The sequence below is a fragment of the Idiotropiscis lumnitzeri genome, chromosome 9 (genome assembly GCF_059441095.1).
Source record: "Idiotropiscis lumnitzeri isolate Australia: NSW breed Sydney's pygmy pipehorse chromosome 9, RoL_Ilum_1.0, whole genome shotgun sequence".
Classification (NCBI taxonomy): Eukaryota; Metazoa; Chordata; class Actinopteri; order Syngnathiformes; family Syngnathidae; genus Idiotropiscis; species Idiotropiscis lumnitzeri.
The window spans coordinates 11,284,452-11,296,049 of NC_142399.1; the positions used below are offsets into that span (position 1 = coordinate 11,284,452).

General features: G+C 40.7%; 1 protein-coding gene across 3 annotated transcripts in view; it reads right to left on the bottom strand.

Annotated features, from left to right (window-relative positions):
* Positions 1-10,525, bottom strand: part of sdccag8 (SHH signaling and ciliogenesis regulator sdccag8) — a 42,828-nt gene extending 32,303 nt beyond the window's left edge. The window contains exons 1-14 of one of the 3 annotated variants that reach the window (XM_088305224.1): positions 10,244-10,525; positions 9,688-9,773; positions 9,179-9,352; positions 8,595-8,662; positions 8,083-8,154; positions 7,886-8,014; positions 6,828-6,941; positions 6,179-6,243; positions 5,903-6,103; positions 5,129-5,267; positions 4,325-4,477; positions 3,808-3,942; positions 2,752-2,868; positions 2,145-2,287 (exon numbers count right to left, since the gene is read on the bottom strand). In XM_088305224.1, coding sequence (XP_088161350.1) covers positions 2,145-2,287; positions 2,752-2,868; positions 3,808-3,942; positions 4,325-4,477; positions 5,129-5,267; positions 5,903-6,103; positions 6,179-6,243; positions 6,828-6,941; positions 7,886-8,014; positions 8,083-8,154; positions 8,595-8,662; positions 9,179-9,227 — 1,385 coding nt within the window. In that variant the 5' untranslated portion in view covers positions 9,228-9,352; positions 9,688-9,773; positions 10,244-10,525. The remainder of the gene's footprint in view (positions 1-2,144; positions 2,288-2,751; positions 2,869-3,807; positions 3,943-4,324; positions 4,478-5,128; positions 5,268-5,902; positions 6,104-6,178; positions 6,244-6,827; positions 6,942-7,885; positions 8,015-8,082; positions 8,155-8,594; positions 8,663-9,178; positions 9,353-9,687; positions 9,774-10,243) is intronic. The other 2 variants (XM_088305223.1, XM_088305222.1) reach the window with 2 other exon arrangements.
* Positions 10,526-11,598: the final 1,073 nt, after the last annotated feature.

Consider the following 11,598-nt stretch of genomic DNA (forward strand, 5'->3'; position numbering starts at 1 on the left):
CATCATAAAATTAGGTCTTTGTTCACGATTGTCAAAGGAAATTTTATGTAGCAAATGTACTAAAGGCATATGTGAATACTTAAATAGTAAATACTTGAACTGGTATTGGTCTGAAAAAAAAGAGGTACCAAACATTCCTATGATAGTTATATTAAATTAGTTATAAAACAATCCAATTGTGCATTGAATCGTGAGTCAGAAAGTGAGATACAAAGTAACTCTTAACTTTGTTGTATCGTTACAGGCCTCGAAAATACGTGCTCAAAACATGGACTGTAAGAACAGGTAACCACATAAACTGATGGTAGCCAACCTGTGTAATGTCCGTTGTCGCCATCTGGTGGCGGATATCTGAAAAAAAAAATTGGACCTGGCTTTTAACTTGAAAAATCTCTTAAATTGCAGTCCTTAACTTTTTTTTCTTTACATTATAAAACATTTCCCAAGTGTGCTATTAAAAAGTCTGACACACTATACAAGTGCCGTTTCTTGTCGAGCTGAATTCCTCCCATTTTAAGGGCTCTCCAAATAGAAATTAGGTAGGAATTGGCCTTCTGGGAAACCTCTTTATGTGTTGATTAAATCTGCATTTTTTTTTCAACGAACTACTACTTGAAATGTATGAGAAGTTTATCCAAATTGAATGAAATGTGAAATGTCAAAAGTTTCTGACACTGCCGCTAGTAGCGAGATAACCTCCTCGGCCAGGGTAATAAATCACAAGTGGCTTTCAATGCTAATGAGCAAAATTGAATTAGAATGGCCGCCTCCTTGGCCAAGTCAACAGCTGTCCAACATCACAGCGCGCATCTGCGGTGCCATAAAACTACATCACACACACACACACCCACACACACACACACACGCCCCCACACACACGCAGAGATGTGACCGTTTGCGCCAGTGGTTATTCTGGTCCAGCTCAATGTCTCCGTGTCGTTCTGCACAACTGCTTATAAAACACACACCCACGCACACACAGAATCTGAAACACATGACAGCTCGCCATGCAGCCAGTGTGAGTGTTAGCTGGCCAGCTGACAGACAAGCACACTTAAACACAGATCAGAGTAGACACACACACACACACACACACACACATACAAGCACAGCCAGCACCACAGGGCAGCACGGTCACATCTGTGCCCATCTCAAACATCTCGGCTGCGGGGCAATGGGGGTGATGGCGTGCCCCGGGCGACTGGCACGGGTCGGTGTGGACAACAATGACGGCGGCGGGTTGTCGGGCAGCATATGACAGGAGGGGGACAAGATGGACGAAAGAGAAACCACAGGCTGCGTCTAACTTCGGGATGCCTCTGGGTGTCAAGACCTCTGACATCATGGGAACCTGCTATTAAACTACTACTCACCAAAAAATAAGACGTGTTGGGCTTTCAGATTAAATTTCATGATAAACAAGTCTGTAAACTTGAAGGTGAAAATAATATGACTGTCTGGAAACCTTTTTTGCTCTCTAAAAAGGAATAGCAAATTGGCAAGAAGTGTTGTGTTTTGATTTTGTATTTTTGGATATTATATAAAACGTAGGTATTCCACATATTATACATACATTGCCTGAATTTGAGCCAGGAAAATCCCTGGAAATAGATGAGATGAGAAAGGGCAAAAGCTGGACGTAAGAGGAGGAAGGAGGGGGGCCGGTAGCGCCTGGCAAGAGAGACACTGGCAAGGGTGTGTGGGGATGTGGGTGCACTCACGCCACTCTGTCCTGCAAATATGCATGTGTGTGTGTAGGGGTGTGTGTGTGTGTGTGTGTGTGTGTGTGTGTACATGCGTTTGTACGCCAGGGACAGGAAGAAGGGCTCAAGTAGCAGTTTGGTGCTGCTGGCGCAGGCTGGGCCTGGTGGCACAGCGTGAGAAAGCCAGTGTCTGTGAGTGTGTGCGCATTATGTTGTGGCATGCCTAACAGGATTAGAGGTGACCTGGTGGGGTCCAGTTGGTCCCGGGACCACGGCGCAGCGGTTCCCCACGCGTGTTCATGTGCACGCGCTTTTGTTTAATAGGATTAACCGCTACCTGGCGCTGATACAGTTGGTGCACGGGTTTTGAAGCGGACCGAGGCCGAGGCAGAGGGCGGCGCCGCGAGCGCGTTGGCATTCGGAACGGGATTAGACGCTAACCTGGTGAGGTGCAGTTGGCGCTGGGCGCTCGCCAGCTGTTCGGCCAGGCTCAGGGCTTCGGCCTGCCATTGGCCGCCGTCCCTCTGGACCGCCTCCAGGTGCTGCCGGCAGCCAACCAGCTCTGAGCTCAGCTTTTCCACTTCCTGTCCCGCGGAGAGACATGTTGAAAACAAGCGCACTCACATGGCGCCGCATTAAAACGCATCTCGTGTTGACCTCGTGTGAATGGGGTGCGGCTTTTTTCTTGTTTATTTGCAACTTTGTCAAAAAATTTGATTAATCGCGATTAATTATTGAATTTGTTTGCAATTAATTAGTTAAAAAATGTTATTGCTTGACAGCACTAATAATAATAATAATACAAGGTATCCCATAAAATGTACTCAATCTTTGACCAGTCATTGCTCCTGTTTGGTTCTTATTTCAGTGTTCATTGACATAGATTCAAGTCTACCAAGTTAAATTCATGAAATTCTACATCATTTAGATCATTTAATGGCATTAGAGAAGAGTGCAAACAAGGTTGTTTTTTCTTTTTTAATTGGATCACAGCAAAAAATTGAGTTTTCCAGTTTCCCATGTTATGTTATGTGAAATTGTAACCAACCTGTGTGGATTTCTCCAGCTGCCTGCTGGTCTTGGACTTAAGGTCGTGTAGTTCTCGCTCAGCCTCCTCCTTCTTGAGTTGGGCACCGCTGAGTTGATACCGGAGCTCTGCGCAGACCTGAACCCCACACAATTGAGGATTACAATTTACTTGAATACTCATTTCTTAATTAATGCAACGTCTGCTTCTGTCATTTCTTCTCTAACACTTCTAAAACCTGTTTTACGTACCAGGTTCAAATTCACAAAATAAAAAAAGCATCCACACATTGTTTTGTCACTATTCTTTAGATAAGCAAAGTTTTTCATTCCCCCCCCCCAACTGTTTGACAGGGAACTATTATATTCTTCGTTTGTGGGGGAAAAAAATACAAAACTAAGTGATGACGTGTGCTTCCTCATGAGTTGGATCGCAATAATTTTTATTCAAATGTGTATTTTCTAGCCAGCATATCTGAGAAGAGACATCAGTTTGCTTATTCGCAAACACACATTGTAGTCACATGCTACCATTAGTAATGTCATCATTCACACAACTTAATTTGGAGAGCGCATTTCACAACAGCTGCAGCAGTAACAAAGCGCTTAACATAGAATATAACATAAAATAGCAATAGATTGAATCACAATTAATAAATAGCTCACATTAATTTATAGCATACATTTGAAGTGGTCCACAAATTTAAATATAATTTGGAGCCTTGACTGAAATTCTGTCCATGCTATGGGTCCATATGGGATCATTTCTAACAAATCATTTCTTTAATTTTACGGATATGAATGTCCCAATTATTTTTGTTTTCCGTTTTAATTTATATATAACTCAATACAAGTGGTAGTGAAGTGTTTTGCAGCTTGTGCTGTCGACAGCAAAGAGCATCGCAATACTTTTGCTGCCATCCAATGGAATTAAGGAGGATTACAACACAGGACAGTATTGTACACTTTGATCAATGAGTTGAGAATTGAATTGAGTTTGTGGTCGTCATGCATTAAAAAATACTAATTCTGAAGAGAGAACATTATATACTTATACCCTCTAAATAAATGTCCATACTTTGCTGTTCTCTTGTTCCACACTGGCGAGTTGTCGCTGCACATCTTCCAGCTGATTGGTCAGCGACCTCTTGTCGGCTTCGAGTCTGTCAAGGTGGCCCTCCAGCTCGGCGGCACGTTGGGACAGCCAAGCCACCTGATTCATCACACCCGCGCACAAAACTTTATTGTGATTTAATCAGCTTGAACGGGGCTTGTTTGGACATGCTATGTTTGTGTTTTTGAGCAGGTCTTTTGGGTTCAGAGACCCTTGCAGATGGATTTTTTTTTTTTTAGAGACCACCTCAAAATCTTAACAAACATACATAAACACGATGTGTGCCAAATGCCATGTGAATTACAAAATTGCCTTTTTTGTTGCGACGTTGCAATAAAAAATAGTTTAAGATTAGAATGTTATGAATCTTCATGACCTTATTGGCAATGTAAATCATGCTTATTTCTTCGTGTTGGACGTCATTGAATTGTGCAGCTCAACCTCAGGTTGTGGTAATACTCAATACATAAGTTGTGTTTACCGTATTTGCCAGCTCCTCCTTCTGCCTGCTGCCCACGCTGCGTCCTTCCTCCCTAGCCTCGGCCAGTTTGTCCTTTAGGGCCTGCATGTCGCGTTCTCGCTGCGCCGTCTGACGGGCGAGCTCCCTGGTCAGCTGCTCGCACTGCACCTCCACCTGCACCGATACCCGCCAAGAGTAGGAGGGTGTCACAGAGCTGAGTTGAGTAGATGGTTCATTGTAAATTGAAGGACTGCCGTTTATAGTTAGACTACAAGATAAGAAGTTGCTACGTTTTCTTGATTTTCAGTTCAGATTTCAGTCTCTGTTCTTGTTTCACACGGATGACGTAAAGCCATTTGTTTGTCAGCAAGGGCGCTTGTGAATACAGGTTCTGTTGTACGTATTTTTAAAGAAGGGACATTTTTCCAAGAGCAGGCAGGTATTTTCTTATTATATGTAAAGACAAAGTATTATTTCTGTGGTCGTTGATGAAAGTTAATGCTTGCAAAAAAAAAAAAAAAACCTTCACTGTTTTAAAGCTCATGTGGTGTCAGGAGAAAAACTGAGAAATTTCCACAGTTTGCTATTTACAAATATATTTTTTTAAGAATCTATTATCTGCTATTCAAATAATCACAATCATTAAGATTCAATATATCTGCATTTTTGTGCGCTTTCTGTAATGCAACAACAAGGCAAAAGATAGCACCAAAGCAGAGTAAAAGTCTTCTATTTTTTTTTTTTTTGCAAGCCAAGATTTTTGTGACTAAATGTTATTTTGCAGCCAATTTACCCAGCCGAGTTGATTGTTAATAATAATCCAACCTCAGCTCTGTGCAGGTGGGCCTCCTCAGCCATCTCAATGGCGCCTTTGACTTGTAGACAAGCCGACCACTCCCGGTGCTGAACCTCTTGCCGAGCGGACCGCGACGCACTCAGAGCCGCCAGCAGCTCGTCACGCTCCCTGTGTGGAGGTGGAAAAACATGGTCGCACATACACTTAGTATACACGATGCAGACGAACAGTTAACCCCCGTTTATCACAAGAGCAGTAACCTTTTTTAACAGCCCGCTTGCTAAATGCTACTATATACGGTAATCCCTTAACCGGTCCCCTTAATTGGGACTGGAACCCCCGCAAAAAGTGAAAAACCAGAAAGTAGAGGACTTATTATTATTATTAATTTTGATTTTGGAGGGATTTACGCCTCTGTTACGCCGTTGACACCCACACACCTGCCCCAACATGTTTCCCAACCTTCTAAACATCTGCTTTTACTTTGGGGAAAAAAAAATATTTGTATTTTCCATTTTCTAATACGTTATGGACCAAGCGAGTAACTGAATTATAATCATCTGTTTTCTGCACTGTCAATTTGAAATAATGTTTTTGAATAATGAATGCAAATTAAAACTTTTTATTTTGATCTGAGCCATTGATTAATAAAAAAAAAATCAAATCGGATATTAAAATAATTGTTAGTCACACCACTAATCCTTATTGACTGTACTTTTGCTCCGACTCAATTTTTGGCTACTCTCCCAAATGATGGGCCACGGTACAACAAGGAAACATCGTACTCTGTTGAATCTACCCACTTGGTGAGTCGGTCCACAGCCTGGACGTGCACATTAGCAGGAGCGCCGGCCAAGAGCGCCTCCTCTTGCGCGCACTTCAGACACAGATCAGCCAGGCGCGCCGCGCCGTCAGCACGCAGCGCCGCGGCCGCCTCCTGCTCGCTGCGTCTCAGACGACCTGTCAGCTTGTCGCACTGGTTCTGACTGAGCGACAGATCCCTCCTGGGATTACAAGAAGCACAGGAGGATGAAGGCAAAGCGGGAGACTTCAGGGGCAGCAAAAAGTCTGAGGCTAACCTGAGGGAGATGACCTGAGCCTCCAGTCTTTCAATCTGCGCCTGATGCATCAACTTCAATTGTTCCTGACACATGCACACAGACATTCAGTTCGTCTGTGTGTAGTGGGGGGGAATCATTCTGTGTTCATTTACCAGTACTCAACTGCAGATTGAGCATCCGTTATGAAGTGACAAACGTACGAAAAATATTGGTACAGATGCACTCCCCATAACAATATGAAATAAAAATCATCAATAATTTTAATGTGCTAAATTAAAACATACCCGTTATATTAACTATGGGTTTTTTTTATTAAACATATAAACAGAACAGAAATTAAGATAGTCATATGTAGAACATTTAAAAGGAAAAAGAAAGAGGGGAAAAAAAGGAATGTCACAAGCACAGTTTACATGTTTGATAGGGAGTAGGACAAAGTAGAGAACTTATCGAGTCTCACTCCCTGTTCTCAGTGCATTTTTACTTAATTTAAATTGATACAATGGATCAACCATATAAAATCTAATTATATATAATATTTACATTACACTCGGTGTTATACAGAACAGAACTTTCACGGTGAGGCAGTTTACGTACTAAAACGGAGAATATCACTTATGTGAAATGAGCCATACAAATTAAGTTGTATTGTATTGAATTGTATTACGTGAGGGAGGAGGAGAGAATTGGAGGGTGAGAGACAAACCAGCTCATGCTTCCATGTTGTGTGATTTTCCCCTCCCTGGGCCACATGACTGTCGCCTGCCATATTTTCATTCACCTAAAATCAGAAGACAGTGCAATCAGTTGTTGCCGTCGTCGACTTCAGGAGGAACAAGACGGTACCGCCCCCCCTCTGCATCGAAGGCGTGTGTGTGGAGAGGGTCCACACGTTCAAGTTCCTGGGAGTACAGATCTCCGATGACCTTTCTTGGACACACAACACCACAGCAGTGGTAAAGAAGGTCCACCAACGTCTGCACTTCCTGAGAGTCCTCAGGAAATTCAACCTGGGCAGGAAGCTGCTGCTGGCCTTCTACCACTCGTCCATCGAGAGCCTGCTGACGTACTGTGTCTCCACCTGGTACAGCGGCTGCACTGAGGCGGACAGAGTGAGGCTCCAGAGGACAGTCAAAACAGCGCAAAGGATTATTGGCTGCCCTCTCCCCTCACTGTCGGACATCTACACCGCCCGGTGCCTCAGCAGGGCTCTCAACATCGTCAAAGACAATACCCACCCAAACTCCCACCTGTTCGACCTGATGCCCTCTGGCAGGCGCTACAGGTGCATCAAATCGAGGACCAATAGACTGAGAAACAGTTTCTTTCCGAGAGCCATCTCTATTCTGAACTCTCACACACACACGAGACCACCCTTACCTTGCAGAACAGCATCGTGATGTGTTTTTATATACCCTATTCAGTATTATTTTCCATTGCACTCTCTTATTTATCTAATTTATATATTTGTCTGTATTATTGTTGTATTGCACTGGAGAGGGGAGCTCTCTAATCTCGTTGCACACTTGAGTACAATGACAATAAAGGGATTTCTAATTCTAATTCTACTTCTAACACACTTGGCAACTCTTTTAAATTATATAAAATTGCCTAATATGCAACCTTCAAAGTTACAGCAACAAGCTAATTTAATGATGGTCAACATAGAAAGGATTTACATTCATTTGTTACATGCAATTCATAAAATGTTTTTTTTTTTTTAACCGTGTTATTTGGAAGCGTGTGGTGATTCATTGGAGACTCGTCAGCATGTTTGGCTTTGAGGTCGGCACGCAGTTTCTCATTCTCTACCACCACCACACGGATGCGCTGTTTGAGGCCCTGCTGCTCTTCCTGTCACACACAGACATTAAGTCATAAAACCGAACCAGCTGAACACCCAATAGGATTTTCAATCAAACCTTGCAGAATCGGACTTCAGCCTCCAGGTGTTGGATGTAGTCTGGCTGGTTGTGACTCACTGGGACCAAGTCCTGAAAACGACAAATGGTCCAAATCATACATACAGCAAAGTATGTATACTGTAAAGAAATATACTATTTGTATTATTTCACATTTATTATACATGTGTATATATTATCGAATTCATTATCAAATCTTTTTTAGAGGCAATTAGCATATTGAGAATTCCCTCGAATAATCAAGTCATCGGATGGACTTCCATCCATTATCCAGACCATTTATCCTCAGAATTTCACACAAACATTTTGTGGACCTATTTTTGTGGTTGACCCATCCAACTTTTTTTTCCCCCAGCCAGAGTAAATGATTGTGTCTATGCATGCACGTATGCATATATGAAAATAAATACATATATGGAAATAGATTACAAAAATAGATAAATACAATTTTATGTGTAACATGCATGCTTGAAATTAAAAAGATAACTAAACATATTTAACATTTACACCACCTTTGAAGGAGAAAGAGGAGCAGGCATCTCCTTGCCCTGCTTCAACAGGAGGCTCTTCAGTTGATTGACTGTGCAGCAGACACACACAGATGCGCATGCACATGCACGCATACACATGTACAAACACAGAAAACGTGATTACAGGCCTTGAACTTTCACTCATTTTAATTGCCGCAACATTAATGCTAATTGCCATTAGCATGTCTATGGTGTGTTGTTATACAAGTTCGTATTCAGCTGGCGGATGTTTCAATTTAAAAAAAAAAATCATAAAAATCAACTTAGGTTGACAATGTCGGTGTTTAGTAGACAGTGTTTCATTTTCTTTAGTTTTGTGTCAGTTTTACTGTAAAGTTCAACATTTTTGTGCTGAGGCCTAAACCGTGTCTAAGACAAAGATATTGCTTTGGCACCATCTTCAGGCATCATTGTGTCATGGATGTATGTGAAATGACTAAAGGAGCTTCATGTAGTTGCATAGCATGGCATAGCCTTGTCTAATTAAAAAAAACAATATACTGCATTATTCATGGAGTGCTTTGTTCCCAGTTGCTGCAATAATTATTTGAGGGAGGGTGGGTCACCTGCTTCACTCTGTTTCTTCTGGTTCCACACAGGCCGGTCCTTATCCATTATGACGGCCAGGGTGCCACCACTGCCGCCAGCACCGCATCTGACTGGCTCTTCTTCCTCATCGTCATTGTGGTGGAGCTGCTCCAGAGCGCCGCTGAGCTGCTGTAGGCTTTGGTTGGCCCGCTCTGAAATACACAAGTAAATGTTTAATGTTACAAATCCTTTCATTTTCCACTGTGCTTGTTCTCATTTGTGTCATGGATTAGATGGTATTACAAAGCACATACCAACAAAACTATGGAATATTTAGTGTTTTTGTTTTTAAATTAATAAATAAGAATAATATTTTAAATTATTTTGTTAACCTGATAAATATATGCTGACTGGCTTTGTAAAACATAATCTTTCAAAAACCTTTTTTTTGTTTCTTTTTTAGCTGTTTAGTTTGTGTGGCAATTAAAAATATACAATGTCAGGACAACAATATAAAATCTAAATAAAATGTATTTAAATTGAAGACCTAAATTGCTCCAAACCGGGAACGCCGGATTCAAGATGCCATCCACACCCTGAGACAGTCGTCCGAGCCACTATTCCATTGTACAACTAGAGTCATAAACAAAACTAAGCTTTATTATTTATTTAAAACAATATTAATAACAAAAAAATCATGAGACACAACAACATGGTACCATGTAATAAGAAATTAAATATAAAAATAATTAAAAACAGAATTAATTAAATACATTAATAACTATGTAATGTTTATACATATAATCATTGGTAATTTAATTAATTACATTTAGTTTGGGCACTTTCAGTCCTCCATACTAAAAGGGTAACAGGTGGCATTAACTTCTAACAGGGAATAAATGCGAGTCGTTTAAATAATTAGAAGATGAACAGGCCCTTCCAAAAATCACGCATAGTTATTATGAACAAACACTCTACCTAGTACAAACTAAATGTGTTGATGCCCCGAAGCAGAACTGTCCACCTTGAATGCCCTGCTAATGCGAATGCTAATTAGCCACACTTTAGCGAAGACCCTCCATTAGAAAACGGCTCCTACTCACGCCTCAGTTGTTTCTGATAAACATTCTGGTGCTCCCCTTCTTCCTCGTCCGATTCGAAAGGTTTCATTTAAAGCACTTTAATAACGCTCGGGGAGTAATTGTTGTGATTGCACATGCTAGCTAAACTACACCGAATAACAGTATAGAGCCGCGCATAGCAACTGTCAACTAAATGCGAGTGTTTGTTTTGTGGACTCTGGCGTACTGAAGAGACGGTGTTGCTGTCGTCAAGTCACCGCCCATGCGCAGTAGTTTAACGCCTAACATGTGAAACAGAACGAGGCAACCTTTCAAATGGAGTGGCTTTAAGGGAATGCTGGGAGTTGTAGTCAATATTCATAGTGTGAAAGGCCACGCTACTTTCAATTCCAACCAATCATTATCCTCTTCAGGGTCGCACACATCCGAGTAATAAAATAAACAAAATAAATAAAAATTAAATTCAATCCACTCTACCACTCTCCAATTCAATCAAAGTAAAAGTAAAGTGAGAAAGCAAAACTGAATTAAGCTGCCAAGAGCTTTAATAAAAATTAAATTATGAGTTCCATTCAAAGCAGGAAGTAGAATTTATGTATGTATCAATGATTAGTTAAAGTTTTATTGAGTAAATTGAGTAAAAAAAAAGACAAAAAAGTAGAATGAGAACTTTTAAACTTTTTACTTTTCAATTATTACTTTAAAATAAGAATAAAAGCAGTCAGTGGAGTGTCCATTATATCATAATTCATTATTTTCTTTTAATGCTGTTGTTGATTTTACTTTGAAATTAAATTGTCATTCAATTCATGCCACAAAGTATAAATATATATTTGAAGTGAAAAGACGACATGTTCTGAACAAAAGGGTTTTAGAAATGTATTTTTCTGTACATTTGTCAAAGGGAGAAAAACATTCATAGTTGACAGAGATTAAACATAAAGAATTTTAGACAAGGCAGCCTTTGAAGAATGAATAAAGACAATAAAGACTGAATCAAATACTATCTAATGTTACCTGTGCATACAATAACTCACATAAAATATTTCAATTGAAAGTAAAAGCCTTGACATTTTGTTCATTCCACAATCAGATATTTTTCAGTGATCAGAACTGAACACAACTAGAGCGGATGTCAGCCAGTGAGTCACTTGTGCATTTCATCACTGCATAATTTTTTCAAGTTACGTCAACTTTGCTTTTTTTTTTTGTTCCACTGAAAAGTGTCCCAGAAGACACAAGGGGAAGTTTCATGTGGCAAATCAGCAGATTACTTACTGTTCGAACTGCTCTTACGATTGCACAATGGCAGTTTCTTGTCCAACTGTGCTGTACTTTTGACTTTTGCATTATTCTGCGACCCGAATTAGAAGAAA